At 44.0% G+C, this 21,956-nt stretch overlaps 1 protein-coding gene across 3 annotated transcripts in view; it reads left to right on the plus strand.

The window, feature by feature from the left end:
* The window catches only part of REXO4 (RNA exonuclease 4), a 140,826-nt gene that overhangs the window by 62,626 nt on the left and 56,244 nt on the right, over positions 1-21,956 (plus strand). For all 3 annotated transcript variants that reach the window (XM_078646127.1, XM_078646126.1, XM_078646128.1), the window contains exons 2-3: positions 9,190-9,446; positions 11,452-11,813. In XM_078646127.1, coding sequence (XP_078502253.1) covers positions 9,219-9,446; positions 11,452-11,813 — 590 coding nt within the window. In that variant the 5' untranslated portion in view covers positions 9,190-9,218. The remainder of the gene's footprint in view (positions 1-9,189; positions 9,447-11,451; positions 11,814-21,956) is intronic.

A 21,956-nucleotide genomic window follows, 5' to 3' on the forward strand; every position in this document is an offset into this window, starting at 1 on the left:
CAATAGGTCTCGCATTTGTTGGAGTTTGGAGCTGCTGACATTGTAAATGGCAACGTTTCGTACTTATGCAATAGGTCTTGTATTTGCTGGAGCTATTGGCAATGTAAATGGCAATCTTTTTTTACTAACTGTGGTGCGGAGGGCATTTGTGTATTGGAATAATGGGACATGGTGCATTGTGGAATTATGTGGATAGTAATACTGTGGTACTGAGTGTTTTGCAATTGTGGAGTAGGATTCTGTGTTTTGGAGTGTATTTATGTGGAATGATAGTTTATGTTGTGGAGTGGTATGTAGTCTTTTTAGGAAGTAATAAATAGCAAAGCCACAATAGTAATAACTGCTGTCCAGTTGAGGGCTACCATTAGAAGCTTGAACAATTTTTTAAAAAGTTATCACAGTATCCGATCTATGTTATGATCTGTTGTCCAGCATTGTGTTCCTTGGGTTGGAATCTGGTCTTGGTCATCATAGGCTGGGAGACTGTATCATTCTAAGCGGTCACTGATGACAGCAGAATGTACAACCTTGGGCTGTGGGGAATATTTCGAATTTGGAATCAGTTATGCCCAGCTGCCTGTATGGGTCGGTGGTCATCTGCTTCAACTTAATAAATACTTAAAGAACATTACTGGAGTATGTATGGTAATTACGTTTCAACAACCTCACTATAAAAGTGCCTCAAGAAGTTCCATGAATGTATAAGAAACAATAGTGTTGTATTGTAGTGGGATATTTCACCTGTCCATATTACCTATTTTTCACAACTGTAGATTTTGAAATAAACTATTTTTCACATTATAATACAGTGGAGTATGAAGTGATACCTTTATTATTGATTGAGGGTACTGGCAGTAAATTATAAGGCATTCTCGGAAGCGACAGTATGTTCCCTATATTAAGCAGATGCAGAGCGCAGGCTATTGTAAAGAAAGCATTCAGCGACAAAGCATCAGAATCACCTACTTCTGCAGTAGCTCAAAGCACAAACTAGGGAGATACCAACCTCTACAGAGCTTAAATAAAAGCAAAAGATCCCACACTCCTTACACCATTGCATTGTTCAGAATACCAAATGATTAAAACAATTGAAAACATGTCTGGGTACACAGCTTACATAGTTACAACTAACATAACAAGGTGACAACGCTACCCCAGATTGATAATTACTGTAAACAAAGTGAAAAAGCATAACAATATTTTGGCCGTCCTCATTGCCTCTTCCGCAGACTGGGAGAATAAAAGGTTCTTTGGGTGGGCCTGGCCCACTCGCTAGAACCGGGCGTGCGCCTTGAAGTTCAGAAAGCATATACATACATCCTTGAGTTAAGGATGCATTTCCCTTATAGAATGCAGGAATTACCCCCAATGTTTTCAGGATGTTCCTCCACCTCCCCCCCCAGAGGTTAGGAGTCGCACAAGAATTTGGGGCGAACCCACCTAGAGTTGAGGAAGACCCTCGTCTAGTTAACGGAGATCGCCAGACCTCCAAGGATACGAGTTCAGCGAGACGTCTGTCCTAGAGCCCAGAGTGAAATCAAATTCGGACCGACCATCTTTAAAGTCTAGCGATCAGGATTACCGCAGTCGTGAGTACTTCAAAGTATTAAAATAGGGCGCACGTGACTGCCCAGAAGTAAAAGGAACTAGCAGCAGTTTCGGATGATACAAAGAGCAGGTTGGGTAATGACTTAATTTACTACCAATAGACAGCGTGACATCTGACTCGCTTCTTCTATGTGGCTGTCATGTGCAGAAGTGACAGTCCGGGCATCAAAAGCCTATGCCAACCTCCAAAAGAAGTACCTTTCGCTGCCTTTTACTTACAAGTAGAAGTTTAATGTGATACTCATTCCATTCCCGCAGAGCAGTCGTCTCACCTGCTACGCAGACACCGAAGTACATAAACACTCCTCCCGGTCACACACCGATCCCTGCTGCAACTACACATGAGCCCGGCTGCAAAACATGCTCTATTACTCACTGCTCCCAGGACTCGTGGCGAATGGTATGCCGGGAGCTGCAGTCTCAGCCTCACCTCCTCATGCCTGTGCGCCCATGGAATGAAAAGTAGATTTCTCCGACTTGTGAACTACAACCCCCAGCACGCCCCATGGTGTCTGGCACAACAAGCCTGCCACCCAAGCAGTGTTGCCGGCCGGCTCATCAACTGCCAATAAGATGCTGCTGCGTGACATATGTATACGAGGTTGCGTGCGTCACGATTATGAGACGGTCGAGGCGAGAGAGTAGATTACCTCACGTGTGTGTTGTGTCATCCGGAAATAAGGAGACGTGTCCGAGACCTAGTCGTCGTCTGATTTCTTCCTGCGTACTCCAGCGTTAACACTTCATGGGAGATCTACATCATAGACACAGAAGAAGGACCAGTGGCGTGCGCGCACCAGAGGAGCGGAGCGGGGGTAAGGGAGCGCGAAGACGCCGAGACGAGGTAGGGGATGTGTGTGTAAGCGCCGGGGGGTTCTCTGTGTATGTGTGTGCGTGCGTGTGTGTATGCTCGGCGGGGGTTCTGTATGTGTGTGTATGCGCGGCGGGGGGGGGCTGTATGTGTGTTGTGCATGTGTTGTGAAGAGCCTGAATCGGAGCGCGTGTTGACGCGCTTGACCTGATCCGATTCCGGCAGGCTGCTGCGTGCACGTGCCAGTCTCTTGTTCTCTCCTATTTAGTCCTTGAAAGCCGGAATGATTACAATAGTCTCGCTTTGCGACAGCAGGGCGAGACCTAAAAACTGGCTCTGCTCTAGACCCCTCTCCTTCTAAAGTGTTATTCCCCGTAATCGACTCAATAACACCGGTGATCACGCAAATATGTAACGTTATGTTCATATCAGGGATATATCCTAATATGCTAAAGAACACCCTTCTCAAACCGCTTTAAAAAAACCCACAGTTGGACAAGGATGAATTAAAGAACTATTGGCCAATAGCCAGTTTGCCTTTTATGGCCAAGATAGCAGAGAGAGCAATGAATTCTCAGCTCTCTGAATATATTGAAGAACACCACCTGTTGGATGACACGCAGTTCGGGTTCCGTAAGCTTCACGGCACGGAAACCGCTCTGATAAAAGCCACTGAGGATATTAGACTTATTAGAGACCAAGGTGGGACAGCGGTACTTGTATTGCTGGATCTATCTGCGGCTTTCGACACGGTTGATCATTCTATTCTGATCGACCGTGTCGAAAATATGGGTATTTGAGATAGAGCTAAACACCTGCTAGCCTCTTTCCTGTCTGGAAGAACACAGGCAGTCACTGTAGGACCCTTTCAGTCAGCTGAACTGTCTCTACCGTGTGGGGTTCCTCAAGGCTCATCCCTTTTTAACATCTATGTGTCGGACCTGGCTAGAGTTATAAAATCTTATGGGATGAGCCTTACCTCTTACGCTGATGATACGCAGTTGGTGCTGGCCATAAACAATGATGGGGAAGAAGTGGCAGAACGTTTCCAAGAAGGCATGCTGGCCATCAAGGAGTGGATGGCTAGTAACTGCCTTAAATTAAATTCGGAGAAGACGGAGGTCGTCATCTTTGGAAAACTTTCCCCAGGTTGGTCCTCCTCCTGGTGGCCATCATCGATGGGATCTTTGCCTTTGCCTTTGCCTATCCCGGTCCCAAAGGTTAGGAACTTGGGAATCATCTTCGATGACAACCTAAATTTCGTTTCCCATGCCAACCAGGTGGCATCTACTGCCTTTTATAAGCTAAAACTGATTAAAAAAATAATCCCTTACTTACCTGAAAGTGCGGGTAAAACACTTGTCAGCACTCTGGTACTTTCCTCATTGGATTATTGCAATGGCTTATTTGCAAACGCACAAATTAGGGTCATCAATAAAATGCAGACAGTACAAAATGCTGCTGCAAGAATGCTCTACAGGACGCCTACATTTAAACCAATCTCGCATACCATCCGCAACTATCACTGGTTGACTATAAAGAACCGCATCAAATTTAAAACCTTATGCCTTTCCTATAAGGCGTTACACAAACAGGGTCCTCAGTTTCTTGCGGAACAGCTTACCGCCTACTGCCCCGCAAGACAACTTAGATCTGCGGCATCTTGTCAACTAGTGGTACCACGTACCAAGACTGTTTCCTGGGGAGACAGACGATGTGTGGTCACAGCAGCCAGACTCTGGAATGCTCTCCCAATCCAGATTCGGTTAAGCCAAACTCTTTTGCAGTTTCGAAAACTGTTGAAGACATGGCTGTTCGACCAGTAACCGGCCCGAATCTTGTTCTGAATCTTTAGCGCCGAGACGCCCACGGGCATTTGCTTGCGCTTTATAAATGTCAAAAATAAATAAAATCCAAAGCATCAAGTGTTAGAATCCAAATTTATTGAAAAGGTGAAGCTCCACATTAGAGGTTATGTAGTAGTAAACAACGGTACGGGCAAGACGGGACCTTGCAGCTTCCTAAACCAAGATGGCATCATTAAAGTAGACCGGTGTTAAATCAGCAAGTAAAATTGCAGAAATTCCCCAAGCTTTTAAGAAGGGTCAATCACAGGCTGCCGACCTCTCAGCATTTACTTATGTCACCCTGATCAACATTCAGCTGTCCTTCTTAGCCCTTTAGGACGAACACGAACACGAAATTATTAATATCCAAAACCATCAGATAGAGGTCAGTGTCACGGAAGCACACAGCACCACGCAGGACCGATCGTGACGTGAAATTGATCCTTACATTCTAAGTCTGATTATTAATGATAACAGTATTTAATCATGAAGTGAGAATACAGAACTCCTGACGAAGGCCACTCGCCGAAACGCGTTGGATTCGGTTTTGTATTTGGCGATGATAATCATTTGCTGATATATGTACTTGAATATGTATCATTGTAAATACGAAGCCATAATGATTGGTTGTATATATATGTCTTGAATTTTATGAATTATTGTTAAAAAAAAGTATACAAACTGTAAAAAGAAGAAAACTATATTAATTTTGCGAGAAAAAAGAATTAAAAAAAAGTTTCATAAACTTACATACTATGGTGTTAGTCAATCTATGAGGTAACAATGTGTGATGTTATTTAAGGAAATATACACATAACCCGGTGTACAGGCCAGCTTTCACAGAAATATGTAGTAGTAAACTCCAGCCACGATAATCTGAAAACTCACCTTCTTCAAAACGGCAGGTATGCCCGGCGATGGTGTAAGCTTACAGAGTTTCCACATTATCGTGGCTGGAGTTTACTACTTCATAACCCCTATTGTGGGGCTTCTTCTTTTAAATAAATTTGGATTCTAGCACTTGATGCTTCGGAATATTTCACCTTAAATATGTAGCCCTGGTGAAGTTCCTTTGATAGGAACGAAACGCGTTGACTGATGTCCTATCATTTGTGTTACTAAGAAGAATAAACAAGCATTTACAATGCAATGGTCTCGGCATCATTAAAGGTAGAGCTATTGGCATTGCTCATGACATTTTTTTTTCTCTTTAAATCATAAATAAATGGCATTGTCATTTACATTGCCAATACACAGCACTCTGCACTCAACAGCACACAGCACTCTGCACTTGCACTCACTGCTCTGCACACTCACTCTGCACTCACTACTCTGCATCATGAAGACTGCGCTTATCTGCTATTGAACTAACGGTTCGCCCATAAGTAGCTGTGTTAGTTATTTGCTAGCATGTACTTATTCTTATGAAGAGTTAGTGTTTGTATGTGAGTGGGTGACAGATGTGTCACATGGACTTTACCAATATGCTTCTTGGCGACTGATGACTGCTTTCAGCCTGGCAAGCAGGTTAATGCTGTACATGATCTTAGTGTTGAAGTGATACAGTGGAGTGTCGTGTACGGCATATGATGGACTGTTATGAAAATGTTGCAGGGACGTTACTAGTTAGGAAAAGTTTCAGCAACCACTTCTGTGACAGATGTAGTAGAATTTTTCAACGCAGGCATGACACATATTCATCCTCCTTCCCAAAAATAGGAAGACGTCTGGCTTTCTGCTAGGAACTAAGGATCTGGGATTCTTTTCCCACCCAGATCCGGCAAGGTCCCTCTGTACTTTACGTTCACAAGAAATGTAAGTTACGTTCATAAAGGACTTTTAGATCCACATCTATAAACATACCCTGATCCTTATATAACCCTCCATTTATTCTGGACCACCACTGTATAGAACCTCATACACAAAAGTTACTTTCATTCTTTACCATACCATAAATTACCCATCTTGGTTCACCCTTAACGTGGCTCACCCTAACGGCATACCATCACTCATAATGGAACCCAGTACACATCAGAAATGATTTGCCCATAACTGCAGCCTTCGTCCATCATAATATCAATTATTGCCCCCCTGTGGTTACCGTGAGGCGCATGTATTTCACTTTAAGGGCAGGAGGATTTCTGTGTTTTTGTCTTCTATTTCAATCACTTGATAAAAGTTTTTGTATTAGTTAATTCTAAATATCGTACGCTGCTTACTGTCTCTTTACTATGTTCAACAGTGTTACTTGCTTATTTGTGAAGCTTTTATTTTCATAGATATGTTTTGCCCTCCTCTTGCTTCCAGTGCTCCCTTCTCTGCACCACTGGTCATTCTTTGCACAGCACTCACTCTCTGGGTGGGATTTGGCCTAGCACTTTCCCGAGCTAAGGACTGCCCTCACACCTATTTTATTTATGTGGTTATATATAGTGCGGACATTACTAGAAGGTGTTAGAGGCCTTTACATTAGAAGTAGCACATTATATATAAATAATACATTTCACCAGCCGTAAAAATAGACTGACAAGATGTAAAAATGTATCAAACTGTCCAGGATAAGCACCAATACAAGGCTTGGTGCAAAATCTCAGTCCGCTACCGCCAGGTAGCCTGACCCTAGAGGTAACGATGGGGGACGCTGGGTTAAGAAGCAAGGAGTAGAGCGAGAACAAGAGGTGTGGAGAGCTACTCCCCGCAGAAGGTGAGAGCGGGCTGCAAAGAGAGATTACTTTAAGATTCTTCCAAAGAGAAGGGCTCCCAGCTCTGAGTTGGAGCTATGATGCACGGTAGTGGCCCATAAGCCCAGAGGCAGGGTGTTTCATATTCACGTGGCTTCTCTGGCTAGGAGTGAGCCATACTGTGTCCCTACTTGAAGGCCGATGCCTCTAGAAGCAGTGTCAGCGCTCCCTGGCAGTCTGCAGTCGCCGGATGTCTTTACCTTGGCTACCAGGTGTCATGGGGAGGGGGAAGCTAGCAGCCTGCAAGGTGTCAATGGTGCCAGCGAGACGAAGCTTTAAACACCGTTAGTGCAAGAGTGCAACGTCTGCGGTCTGTCTTCTGTCTGCTGGGGGAGGCCTACCTCGACATGAGCCCCTTAGGAAAGAAAGTCCCATTGTCTGCAGCCTCGTGACTGGAAGAGGCGGCATGAATATTTCAGAGGCCCGTGTCGTTGTAAGCCCCTCGAGGATGAGCACTGTCTCTAAGAAGGCCTCAAAAGAGGCGCATTAATATTTCAGAGGCCGCCTTTGTACTTCGCCGCTTCTTTTTCATCACCAGCAAGACGTGCCCACCTGGGGAGTGTCACTCGCCACGCTCGAGGGCACAGGCTGCAAGTCTGGGTGGAAGGCGAGGGAGGGGTGCACGCACAGGGCAAATATTAACTCGCAAACTAATGCAATGCACAGCTGTGGCTCCGGGAGGCCTGCCAGAGGGAACCGGGTTGGCCCCTCGTCTACTTCTCACAAAGCGGAAATGATTAGATATCGCGGCAACCACGCACGTCCGTGCAGGCCTCTGCTTTTATTAACGCCTAAAGGAGTCAGGAAAGTGGGTTCCACCAACATTTAAACATACAATTTAAACAGTGTATTATTTGGATTATAAAATAGTTTGGATACCCACACAAATGGAAGTCACATCAGAATAAAACTTCTCAATGACAATAACGAGATTGTAGATAAGGTTTGCTTAATTTAACATGGAGTTGTAGCGAGTTCTGCGCTGTAGCCCGAGTTACCGTTGTTGAATCTCTTAAGCGGAGGAAGGGGGGGGAGCGGGACGGAGGAGAGCTGCGGGCGGAGGGAGGGGGGAGTGAGACAGAGGAGAGCTGCGGAGCGGGACGGAGGAGAGCTGCGGGCGGAGGGAGCGGGACGGAGGAGAGCTGCGGGCAGAGGGGGGGGTGCGGGACAGAGGAGAGCTGCGGGCGGAGGGAGGGGGGACGAGCAGAGCAGCTCTGGAAACCACCACCGTCTTTCTCCGAGGCAAAGCAGAAATGCCTCGGAGAAAGCATGGTAATTTTCGCATTCGGGGGCGTGTGTTTTGTTGTTCTGAGTGACGGGTGACGTCACTGGCGAAAGAACAGCAAAATGTACGCCCCCAAATCCGAAAAAGACGGAGCCTATTCGGAGGGACAGCTCTCTCCTCCAATGGCTGGCCTCCGTTTAGGAAGCCAGCCAATGGGAGAGAGGCAAAAACAGAGGCGGGACAAATAGTCCACACTAAGAAACATTAAATCTCGGTACTTCCGGTTCTGCCTTCGGCAGACCGGATATTACCTCGACCTAAAAATGTAAAAGGACTTACCTAACAAAGTGTGACTTCCTTCTTGGTGCACCCTCCATGATCTCAAACCGATTTGTCTGAACTTCAGTGAGGCCCAACTGCGGCGGGTCTCAGAGGTGGATTGCACAGGACTCTTATAAATTGCATTACTGGGATAGAAGTGCTGAACCTGTGGTCAGCCGTAGTCTATAGTTTTTGTGAAGCATTAGTGGCTGTCCCTGATCGGCTCTTGGACTACATTGATGGTTACTTATTTTATTTTGGATGACTATAGCTGTCACTGATCTGCTTATTAGGCATTGGTTGTGGGCACAGACTGCTGCAGGGGGAAAGTGACTTGCACCGGTCTGCTTTTGGGCTATAGTGACATGGTCACTGGAGGAAACTAGCCTGCAGTTTGGGAGCTCAGCAGTCACTGATCAACTCTTCCTTGACAATGAGCGCGGATATAGGATGGAACTGGCAATATTTTGTTTGCTGGTAGGTCGACAATAGCTGTTGGTGGACTGCCATTTGGCGACTCTGGTTATTTGTTGCCTGCCTTTGTTCAGTATTTAAATGAAACAGTCATGTTTTCTGAAATGTTGTTTGTATACTGTCTGTTTGACCACTGATTATGGATCTACATTTATTTTATAGAAGTAATCGTGCTTAATTTTGAGTACTTGATGATTTGTCAGGACGGAATGGCAAAAATAACAGACACCATACCTACAACAAGCACTGAAACAGCATTATCGAATAAACCAAAACTCCTCAAGCAGAAGAAAAAGAGGTTTTGGAAGCACACAGTGAAGAAAGACCCTGGGAAAGAACCATCTGACACCAAAACAGTAGCCCTCCTGCCGCCAAAAGCCCCACAGGAGTTTTCCTCCAACTGGAAGGCTTTACAAGTGGTAAGTCAATGCATAATACATTCCTGTACAGCTTGGGGTAGAGTGCATGGATTAATGGCGTGTAGTGACAAAAACTATGTTAAAACCACATCAAGTAAAACTTTGACAATATCAAACTTTACTTCCTCATTCAATATGCGAAACTGAGTAAAACATCAGGTAAGTTGCACTTTTTAACTCTGCCACATTAGCCTCAAATATTGTGTTATTATATTTGATTTGCGTGTTCCAAAATATTTACTTACTCGTGAAACATCGTTTTTCTTTTACCACAAAGCGTCTTTGTATCCAAGATAAATTCTGTAATGTTTTAGTAAAGAACCACAACTTGTGGCAACTTGTAAACCGCTTTCATGAATAAAATAAAAATGGGTTGAATTTACCGTCAGCACATTTATTTATTGTCATTGCCATTGATGTTGGATCACTGGCTCTTGCTGTTCCTTACGGTAGGTGCTGCTTCAACTTCAAAGTCTGGGCCTCCTTACCTGCCACCTCACATCTGCTTCTCTTCACATGCCCAATTTAGCAGAGCTCCATATTGCTTCAGTAATTATTTTGTGCCCCAGTACCTTTCATCCCATTTCGCACTTTACCAGTGATTGAATTGTGTTCCTGTAACACAAGAACTGTTCCTTCTTGTTGCCCTTATGGATTTCCTACATCAGGTTGGCTATGGTAATCACTCGTTTCATGTTTCTTGGTGCTTTTCGCTTTTCCCACCTACCAGTAAATACCTCCAAAGGCTCAGTCCTGCAGCCCCTTCTATTTATTCAGTGTACATCTTTGCTAAATCACTTCCTACCCTCTAAAACAGGATATATGCTGATGACACTCTGGTATTGTCTTTTGCTCCTCTCTCCCCTGACCAAATGTCTTGAGTGTCAGATTGCGAACCAGCTATCTGACAGTGGAGGCTCCTTTGCATCTTCAAACTCCACTCTGCCTAGCATCTAATTCTTATAACCCTTTTCCAGCTATTTAGGCCAAGGAACCATGTACCTATGTACTGCTTCCAGGAGTATTCTCTTGCTCTTTTATTCCAGCACAAGGCACAAAGAACTTCTATCTTCCTGGACCGTGATATTGTAAGTCCCGAATATTAGGTCTGCGGCATTGCTTCCTTGTTGGTCTTACCAGCCTTGTCATGAGTAAAATTGACAACTGTAACAGTTTCTTGGATGTCATATCCATACTTGGTTGTTCCACTCCGTTCAGTCAAGTCATTCACTTTGACTTGTAAACACTTTCAACTTCCTTAGGCATTCCCTGATTTCCACATATAGACACCACACTGCTTGCTTGTCTACATAGCACAGTTTCTTCTACAGTCTTGTCATTTTAGCATTCAGGCTACCCATGGCACAATCTTTATCATTAAACTTATACACCATCAGTCGCAATATGCGTTCAGCCAGCTTGGACCTTCATTGTATCCCTTAACCAGACTGGCATTGCCCACATTTCAGCCCTTCATCCTCCCCACTTCCCCCTCTTAATTGGAGAGCTCTCCCTTTGAATCATTTATCTCAACGCGTTCGCAACACAGAAAAATTCTGATGGGGTCTGTACATCTTGCTTCTAGTAGTATGTAAAGCCCACCACTTCTCTTCTAAAGCTCCACAATTCTTAGCACTGACACCATCAGCATAGTTGGATTCAGTGCTGGGTTAATTGTCTACTGACTTTTTGAGATGTTCAGTTTAAAAACTGACTCTAAAGTGGAATGTGGAAACCTTTCGTTGCTAATGCCATTGCATCGCTCAGGTTGTGGATGATTATGTTCTGTTGACTTGTGAACCTAATGTGACAGTTTTCACAAGAAATGCAAGTTCACTGAGGTAGTTAATGACTGAGTATCTCTTGGTGTGCTTGACTATGAAGATGCACCTCTCTCTGTTTGGCACTGTAGCTGTCAAGGTCCAAATAAATTAAACAGGACTGGTGAATACATATTTACATCAATTTCTCCCTTTTAATTCTACTGCCATCCTTTTTTGACTAGCTGCTGAAACCGAAAACAACCAACTCTTCTCCTGTGAAGCTTCCTTTTCCAACATGTACCAACAAGAAACTTATAACCAAAGAAATAAAGGCCAAAGACGTCTCAGTTGGTGAAGAAAGCAGCAGTAAAGTTCAGACCAAATCCAATATCAAGACCGAACAGAATCTCAAAAGCTCAAAGACAAAAGGGGGACTGAAAAGCACCAAGAAAGATCTCGCTGCCCAAGAGAACCATTCATTAGACTTGAAGGACAGAGCAGGGAAGAAGAAAAAGAGGAAGAAGGGTTTAATTGAAAGCGAAGAAGAGCACGTCAAGCACAAAAAGAGGAAGCCAGAAGAGACGGTTGCCAAGCCTTTAACAGAGTGAGTGTCTATATAGCATGCAGTACCTGTTATGTAATATTGCTTTGTATAGTGCACTAATCACCTATGCTGATATCCAGGCGCTTGGGCAGTTGTGTAGGTTTGTGGTTCCTTGGGTGCGTATACGAAGAGCAACAAACAAAGTGGCATGGTTATATGTTGGAGCTGAAATGTGTGTACCAATTATATCCTGTAAATTGCAAATCGCCACAGCCACAAAAACCTTCATTTGGGAGACATAGCCCCCTATAACATATGCAAAAAAAACTTCAGAGCACCAGTGTTCAATAAACTTCTCTTCCATTTCAGTAATTTCAACTTATACAGTGTCCTTTTGTTCTCTTGTTTTATTCAGTTCATATTCCATCCATAAGCATCCAAACAAGTCCAGAAAAATGCAGTAGCCAACACGTGCTTCATCACTATGGTTTCAGTCACCACTAACTTCCTCAGGGCTACAAATAAGCAAATTGTGCCATCCATAATCAAAATGTATAGGAATTACAGACAACCATCACCACTTTATCATCAACATTGAGCTATGAGACCCCATTCATTTCATCCATTGTGAAAATTTCAAATAACCGAATGAAGTTAGTGCAACCTCTAAGTTCCGTATGACTATCATGCGTTCATATTTACAGAGAAGGTCAAAAGAAAGTGCAAGACTACAAGAAATCAAAAGACCAAAGTGCAGCCAAGAAGAGACAAGATATATCATGAGATAAATCAGAGATTGTTTTTTTCGGCCTGCCCTCCGTGAGCAACTGGAGCCAATAGGGATCTGAGGAATTTTCTCCCCCCGGTGTTGCCGAATCCACAGTGAAGACTTTGGAAATCCACATCGACAATGCCCTCTCTTTGCGCTCCCAAGGTCAGGCCCTGGTGGGGACCTGCTTTGGCCTACTCTGTATGCTGAGAAAATTCCTTCCACTCCTCCCACCGGACTCCAGGAAGACAGTAGTCTAGATGCTGGTTAAGTCTAGATTAGACTATGCGTATGTCCTTTACCGGGGTCTACCGGACTTCCTCCTTCAGCGCCTTCAAGTGGTTCAAAATTCTGCGGCTAGGGCGATTCTCAGATTGAAACGTAGGTCCCACATGGCCTCTCATCTCAAAGCCTTAAAATGGCTCCCGGTGAGGGAGTGGATAAAATTCAAGGCCATGGTAACTTTTTTTAAAGCCCTCCGCGGTAAGGGTCCCGGTTGCCTCGGGGTGGGGGGGGGAAGGTTCGCTGCTGCGCATCTACGAGAGTACTTAGATCATCCTCTGCGGACTTTGCATGAGTCCCTAAGCTACGCATGGTACGCTGAAGTGGTAAATCCTTTAGCCTCATGGGTGCTCAAATATGGAACAAACTTCCGGTGGCTCTGAGAGCTTCCACGGATCTGACGAAGTTCAAGAAACTGCTGAAAACATGGCTTTTAAGAGGAGGACAGTCATGTGTGAACCTACTAGATAGATAGATACTTTATTGTGCATGGTTATTTAAAACCTTTGCAATATAGAGGAAGGAAGATTCAATTTCTAAAACATAAGTCAAATTTAAACATATTATAACAAAAGATCCGTCCATAAAACAAAAAGCAGAATGCTTGGAGTAATATCAAAAACACAGTTAAAAGAAGCTTGAGATCTAGTTAAACAGTCTATTTATCATAAAAAAGAGAAATTTAAAAACCAAGAAAGGTTCTCCATCAATGCCGGCTAAAGGGAGGAATAAAAAAGTGCCGATGTTAAGTTATAATAACAGTACAGAGTGTCCCAATTTATAATTATTGTTGGTCGATATGTGGGAAAGTCAGGGTGACACTCTGGTGGTTGATCCTCAGGGGATCCATGGGGTTCAACCTTTAGACTTTTTACGGTGCTGGTGAATTTGTTCAGTTTCCTTCAAAGTTTTAAAGCAGGCCTCCGCTTTTTCAAGGAATTTTACCATTCTGCAGCTCAGCTGGATGTTGTCTCCTTTAAAGCAGGCAAGGGCTGCTTGCCTACAGGTTCGTATGTTGCGAATATTAAAAAGTGGTCGCAGGAAGACGCGTCGATCTTGGGCGAGCTTGGTGCAAGTGGTGATCAAGTGAACAATGTTTTCCTTGCCCTTCCCGCAAAGACGGCATGTTGTTGGTAAGTGTTGCCGTAACCAATGAGGTAGGTGGGCCGCTGACGGCAGGAGACCTAGGCGAAATTTCAGGAACTTCTCTTTTATTTTTTTAGTAAAACCGATCTGAAGATAGGTTTGAGGCAAGGACGTAGTATACGATTGGAGCGTAAGCCAGCCGTGAGCCCGCTCTGATAGGGAGGCTTTGTCCTGCAACAGTGATTCCTTCCGGACTGTCTTGTTGACCACCTTATTAAAGACTGCTGTAGAGCATGGAAGATCCCAGAGTTGCTGTAAGCCAAGGTCCTCGATAGCAGCCTCCAGGTACCGCCTTGCCAAGCATGTTTCTTTGTTTTGAAGTTCCTTCCACAGGAGAGCGTTTAGAGTATTCGAGTCTCCCCTGCTTATTTTGTGCCAGGTTTTTATGTAAGCTCCCTTGCGTGCCAGCTCTTCTTTTTGTAACCCGAGCTCTAATCTCATTTGGGCAGGGGATTAATACCTTGGGAGGCCAAAGATCATACGTAGTGCTTTTGCCACTGTTCTGTCTATTAGAGGAGCATCCCTCCCTCTCATAGATTCACTGCCATAAGTTATGGATGGAATTAACTTAGCCTGTATCACCTTAATAAGCGGATGTAAACTTGGGCCGGAGACCATATTTTTTAAATTTCCAAGACTTGCTGCGATGGTTAGTCCTCTCCTTTTTATGGCTTCGCACTGTGGCACGAAATTTCCCTTGTGGTTAATAATAACTCCCAGGTATCGATATTCACGGACCATTTCTAGCTTTCGAGATGACAAAAGCCAGTTTCGTGTTGATTTCTTTTTGGAGAGGTTAATGCACATAACTTTTGATTTTTCGCGGTTGATGGTAAGCATATTCGCCGCAGAGTATCTTGAGGTAATATCCAGCAGCCGCTGGAGGCCAACAGGGGTCCGGCTGATGAGTAGTAAGTCATCGGCGTAGAATAAATTAGAGATCTGTGAGCCCCCTAACTTTGGGGCGTGCGAGTTGCATTCATTCAGCAACGAATGTAGCTCTCCCATAAAAAGATTAAAATGTGTTGGGGCCAGTACACAGCCCTGTTTTACTCCTGTGTATGTAGGGATCTTTTTTGTAAGAAAGTCACCAGTGCCCAGCCTAACTTGCACCCATGTCTCGCTATGTAAAAGAATTAGTTGGTTTAAAAGCTGCGGAGAAATGTTCAGCTTCTGTAACTTTTCCCACAGTAGGTTTCTATTGACATGGTCAAAAGCTGAGCTATAGTCGATATAACACAAGAAGAGTGGATGGTTCGCTTCTAGGGCTGCGTCAATTAATAAAGAGAGTGCTAAAATATTAGTAGAGGTGCCCATACCTTTGCAGAAACCTGTTTGGTTGTATGGGATTGCTGAAACGTCGGCTGCCCAAGATGATAATTCTTCTAGAAGCAGACCCGCAAAGTAGTTTGCCTCATTGTCAAGCAGGGCTATTAGCCGATAATTTTTTGGGTCGCTTTTGTCTCCCTTTTTAAAGATAGGAGAGATAATTGCTCCCCTCCACGATAAAGGAATTAGTGATGTCTGTAGAATCTTAACGAACATTGGATTAAGGGCGGCTGCCCAATAGTCCGGATCTTCCTTGAACAGAATGGGGGGTATCCCGTTTGGTCCCGGTGCCCCCTCACGTCTTCCCTTTGAGATTCTATTACAGATCAGTGCACACTTAATTACAATTGACTGGTCTAGTTGCAAAAGGTCGAGGCATTCATGACGTGGTATTAAACGATCCTCTGAGTCGCTTATGGGTTTAAGCATTACTTGGATGTTGGTGTAAGTACAATTGAAGTGCGAGCTAAGAAAGGTTACCCAGACATCTTCTAGAACGTGGGAATTGATACCTTGACTCCGCACTGAAGCCAGGTTATTGATCTTTCTTCAGAATTGGGCGCTGTTGTTAGATTTGGCGTCATGTAAGAGTTTGGCCCACAGGGCCTCTTCTGCTTCACGCTTGAGTCGCCAGATCAGCCTCCTGCGGTCACGTTTTAGCAACCTCAGTTCATCCTTGGCAGCAGGGTCTATCCTTGCCCTTCGTAACTTTTGACCAATAAGAGTTTTTAGATTTTTTAGACGAACGTTGTTTGTAAAGGTATAATTGTGATACCGCGTTTGATTTGCGCGGTTGCACCCTCCTTCGAGCTGATTTTTCCTCTGTCTTTTTCCCATATTATTGCGTAATGTTTCTGCAAATATCTCCCAGCTGGCGATTGGGTCGATGGTTTCTTATTGGGCTTCGGAAAATACTAGCTTGGCATGAAGGAGGAGGCCCGGAGGATCATCTGTTCTGCACTTTAACCGCCTATTGTTTCCTGTGTAAACTAGTTCATGCCCAATAGCCCGTTCTGGACTTAATATTGTGAGGGCCTCTAGGGTCACTTCTTGTGGTAAGTGATCACTATAGTCAAGTAATCCGATATGAAAATCAATTGTTGATTGAAACAAATTACCGGAGAGGAAGGTAAAATCAATTGTTGAACTGGTCGTTGTACTATGAAATGTTGCCGCTTGGGGTCGATCCCCAGGGAATCTCCCATTAAGTTCTTCAAGTGTAGCTAAAAGTCGCTACGCTGCTTTTGTGCTTCTTCCTCCTGAGGAATTGTCCTGAGAATATTGTTCCAATGCAAATGGGTCTTCGTCGGTACTGACTTCTGTGGCCGTTTTATTGAGCATGTTCTGGTTAAAGTCGCCACTGACAATCAAGCTATTTGAATTCTCTGCAGTTAATAACTTTATGAGCTCTATTTTCAATTGCTGGGAACCTTGCTTCTTGCCACGAGGATGTAGGTAAATATTTATTAGAATTATTTCCTGTGAACCTACTAGCGCTGGGACACTCATGTCGAAGTAGCCGTGCGCTTTATAAATACCTGTCATTCATTCATTCATTAATAATCCTCTTTGTATCATGTTGAGCAAATGCTAATAATCAAACCTCTCATTATTCTCACCTAAACTCATTTCTGTAGTTGCTCATATTGTAATTAGACATTGATATGTATAGGTAAATCACTCTGCAACAGTGCCAAAATCATAGTGAGTGTTTTTGCGTTTCAATTAGGTAAAACTGTCACTTTAGCGTGTATTCAAATTGGTACTACTCACCTATTTTGTGTTGCAGAGTCTGAGAATTTCATCTGTGAAAGTATCCCACTCATGGAAGTGTAATGTAAAATCAACAATTACACTTGCAACTCATTTGGCCAACAACAAACCATTTTTTACATAACTGCCGTTTTATTTCAACATTACGCAAGTGTCCCAAACGCATCATCTCTATAAACAAACTCCAAATTGTGTGTAAGCGCAAAGCAAAATGGAACACAATATATCCTGAATTCGGTCGTTACGATATGAGCAACTATTGAGAGGAGTTCAAGTGAGAATGATAGGTTTGATTATCGGCATTTGGTTTACTTGATACAAAGAGGCATTATATATCTTGTCTTGTTAACTGATTTGACTTTGCCTCAGGAGTTCCAGTCGGGGTTAAAGTGGACTTTTTGTTGTTTTTAATGGTGGTTGCGTGCATGTTGTACTTTGGTGATTTGTTTTCTTGATTTGATCTTGCACTTTCTTGTGGATCTGTAAATATGAATGCATGATATGCGTACCAAATTTAGAGGTTGCACTAACTCCATTCTGTTATTGGTAATGTTTACAATGGATTACATGAATGGGGTATAACAACTCCGTGCTAATGATGAAGTGGTGATGGTTGTTTGTATTTACTATACATTTGGATTATGGATGGTCCAATTTGCTTATTTGTAATCCTTCAGGGCGTCGGGGGTGACTGAAACCACAATGACGATTCACATGTTGGCTACTGCATTTTCTGGACCTGTTTGGATGCATATGGATGCAATATGAACTGAATAAAATAACAACTGATCAAAAGGACATTGTATATCTTGAAATTACTGAAACTGAGGAGAGGTTTATTGAACATTGGGGCTCAGGAGTTTTTTTATATGCTTCTATGACAAGCCAGGACTTTAGCTTCTTGTGGATCTCAAGAAGTGAGGAGGAGGCTCTGATGTGTTGTGGGAGGTCGTTCCATGTCCTGGGTGTGATGTAGAACAACGAGTGACATCCAGTTTTGTTTTTGCGGGTGCAGGGAATTTGTGCGAGTGAGGCAGAGCATAGGTGTCTGATTGGTTGGTGAAAGTGTATGCAGCTGTTCAGGTTTTCTGATCCTATGTTGCGTAGGGCTTAGCATGTGTGCTTGAAGTTTGAATTAGCAGCGCTTGTGAATGGGGAGCCAGTGAAGCTTCCTGAGGTGCAGAGAGATGTGGGAGGCCGAATATGAGTCTTGCAGCAGTGTTCTGGATGGTCTGGAGTCTACATAGGAGATGTTTGCAGATTTATGCGCAGAGAGCGTTGCCGTAGTCCAGCCTGCTAGTGAAAAGTGCTTGCGTGACGGTCCGTTTGGTGTCCTGAGGCAATCATTTGAAGATATTTTGCAGCATGAGTAGGATGTGGAAGCAAGAGGTGCACACTGCGTTGACTTGAGTTGTCATGTTGAGCTTATCATGGAGGATGATCCTTAGATTTTTTGTGTGGTCTGTAGGGGTTGGTCTTATATCTGAAAGCCACCAGACGGTGTCCTGTGGGTAGGTCTTAGTGTCAAAGACCGGTACTTTGGTCTTGTTGAAGTTGAGCTGGAGGCAGCTGGTGCGCATCTAGTCTGCTATCATTGTCATGCAGTTGGTGAAGTTAGTTCTTGCGGTGGTTGTTTGATCTTTCAGGGAGACGATTAGTTGGGTTTCATCGACGTAGGAGATGACGGTGATGTCTTGTGATCGGGTGTATATGTTAACAAGCATTTGCAATGCAATAGGTCTCGCATTTATGCGAGTTTGAGCTATTGACATTGCAAATAACAATGCCTTTTATTTTTGTTTTCATTTTTAAAACATAAATAAAAGGCATTGTCATTTACAATGCCAATTGCTTAAATTCGAGTAAACACGAGAACTATTGCATTGCAAATGCTTGTTAAGACTTGTGCCCTGCATAAGATATTGAGCAACACTTTATCTGCCGAGTACTACATCTCAGCGGTGTTAATGTGTCTGCTGCAGAAGGTCACACGTCTGAATCCCGGCGCGGCTGCATAATAACACCGTGCTACTCCAAATGTATGAGTGCTGTGAAAGAAGAGGCTGCTGCTGCCCTGCTGTGCACAATAAATTGACCTTGGAGAAAGGTGGCCCTATGGCTGTGTCGATAGCAAATGGGCGGGGTTCACACCGCGGACAGGTTCTCCTTGCGGCGGACCATCCCAACTCATTGGGGCGACCCACAAAAGCATTTACGCACCTGGGCCCGGAATCGTGACCTCCCTAAATATCAGTAAAAGTGAAAAGAAGGCACAGTCCTTTATATTTGGGTTAATTGTATTAGTATAGTTCTTGAATATTTCGTATAATTCTTGAATATTTCGTTTCTTGGCCATTCAGGTGTTTTGTAGGCTATTCACAAAGTCATGTAAAATCACGTCAAAGAGCGCTGCTTCACATACTCCAAAATAGTGGTGCGAATAAGTCTTCATGGATCTTCGGCTTGGTTTTCTCGAAATTACCCTGTCTACGTCACGTGCATTAACTCAGAACATGTCCAGGTTCCTACATGAACTGAAGACAGAATAACTCCGAAATACTGAGTGGTAATTAGCGCTCTGTGCTTTCCGAGCGGTACAACCAACGTCACTGACTTCTTTACACTCCTCTCAATGTCCTTACGCCTCTCTAAGAGAACAAGGGGGGATCAATGGAATATTTGAGGCCTCTGAGCAACTTCTTGTGACTGATTCATATGCAAGTGTTCCAACCATCGCTTTGTGTTGCTTTAGTGTAATTCCCTATGTGTATCTGGGTATTCCCAGATGTGGGCAGGCGCTCACTGTGCCATAGGATCCAAGCTGCACTTCACTGATGACATCCAACTAAGCTCAAACCGGTCTAGGGTTGTTGTGTTGTCATTCACAGGGGTGTTTTTTTTTAGCAGTTTTGAATGGCCTGTTGCCGTTGGAGATGGAACAAGCCTGTTTTGTATGAGGTTCTCCCTTTTTGGAGTTGTGCAGTGAGCAAAAAAAGACAGAGATGTCCTTGCACGATTGCCATTGGCTAAAACTTTTTTTAAAGTAGTGTGATGACAAACTTGATGTAAAAAACATTGCTAGTGAAATAAAACTACCAACGATACTTCTAAGTGGGATCATACACCAACAGCCAGTGTCCGATCAATTGGAATCACATGGAAAGTTATCCAAAGTGGTTGAAACCCAAACACCGGTCCCTGGCTCTACCAGAGGCCATTTATAAATGTTCACCTGGCACATGCAATGAGCACATCATTCTGTGTGGGGAGATGAGGGGCCTTACCAGTCCGAAATCATTTTCAAGATGGAAGAGTGGAAGCAATACATTAGTAAAATGGTAAAGCTTAAAATAACTGCCTTTTCTTTGACTAGGATTGGTTATTTTCCAAAACAGATATACTATTCACGCGTCAAAGGCAGGTATTTTAAGGTGAGCCTCCCGATTGGTTCGGTCAGTAAAAGGTTCCAACTCACTTACGTTATAATTGTGTGGAAATCACAGTTGGATGTTTACATGTAAACACTAATCACATCCTGAGTCATGGTTCAAGGAAAGTGCATCTTAGGTGCTGCTCAACACAAGGCCCCACCCCCTCCCTATATAGTTGTTTTTTTTCACGGTCTTATTCAAGATTGTTTTCGTACCAGCAAAGATCACAATACTTATATGGAGGGGCCGTTACAGAGTAAAGTAGGGACGGGCGAGAGTGCTGTAGGCAGTATTACATTGTCGAGCCTGAAACGTTTCACCTGTTGATTGGCATGGTTTGCCTACTATATAGCTTTAGTGCCTTCTGCATGCGTGTGGTATGTGTTCAAGAAGTCTTCTCTGTGGGGGTGGTTGTGCTTAATCTGGGTGAGCGGTTTTGATGACAATTTCTGTTAAACTATATTTTCTTCATGCAATAAAGTGTTGTGGCAGGGTTGAGAGACTGATATATGTATCTGGACAAGTCTAAAATAATGTGTTGTTTGGCAAATTGTAACTGCAGTGTGAGGCATGTCACGGTATTGAACTGATATGTGATGTGAGTTGTTGGGTCATTGTGACTTGTTGTGTTGGGACTTTGTATGAGGTATCTTAGTGGTACGTAATTCAAAGACTGCTTGGTTCTTGCTGCTCGAAGGCCACATCCCGATATCGATAATTCAGCAGGCGCGCAATGATGGGTCTCGGAGGGTTACTAGGGGTTCGCGGCGGACCAAGGGATCGGTGGGCCCGTTCAAAATGGCTGTCCATAAAAATTTCTCCACGTAGTCCTCCATCCTGCCTGTGTTGGTTGACTCTGGAATACCTATTACACGAATGTTATTCCGCCTGCTTCGGGCTAACAAATCTTCGTTTTTTGCCGCTATAACCCTCCGTAGTTTATCCATGCGCGTAATCTGTGCTGTATGCCCGGCTGCCGTGTCCTCTGAATCCGATATTCGTCTTTTAGTCTCTTTAATACGTTCCTCATGCTCGTCCAATTTGTGCGCAATTGCATCCATTCTAAAAGACATGATCTACTTTGTCAACAACTGTTGCGAATCCTTGCCTCATTTCTTGAAGGATATTGTGCATGTCTGCAGTTTGTGATTTGGCGCCACCGGTGAGCCTCCCTCCGCCCTCATCATCCTGCCCATCTTGCATGAGCCTGGCCGATTAGTTGGGCTGCGTCAAAGCTTAGTTTTGGCTGCCTGGTATCTGGTTTACCCATTTTGCCCCCGGTGCCCTGCTTCTGTGAGGGTATGTCGTTTCAACTTGCCACACTGCCTTACCCCTTCGAGTGCCGAGTCTGCACCAGGGATTGGGCGCTTCCCCAACCTTATAGTCTCCTGACTTTTATCCAGTTGTTTATGCAGTGCACACGTGCTTAGCAATCTGCACCCTGTTTAGCAGGGGCCTCCGGGGATCTGCTGT

This window comes from Lissotriton helveticus, chromosome 5_1, assembly GCF_964261635.1.
Source record: "Lissotriton helveticus chromosome 5_1, aLisHel1.1, whole genome shotgun sequence".
Taxonomy (NCBI): Eukaryota; Metazoa; Chordata; class Amphibia; order Caudata; family Salamandridae; genus Lissotriton; species Lissotriton helveticus.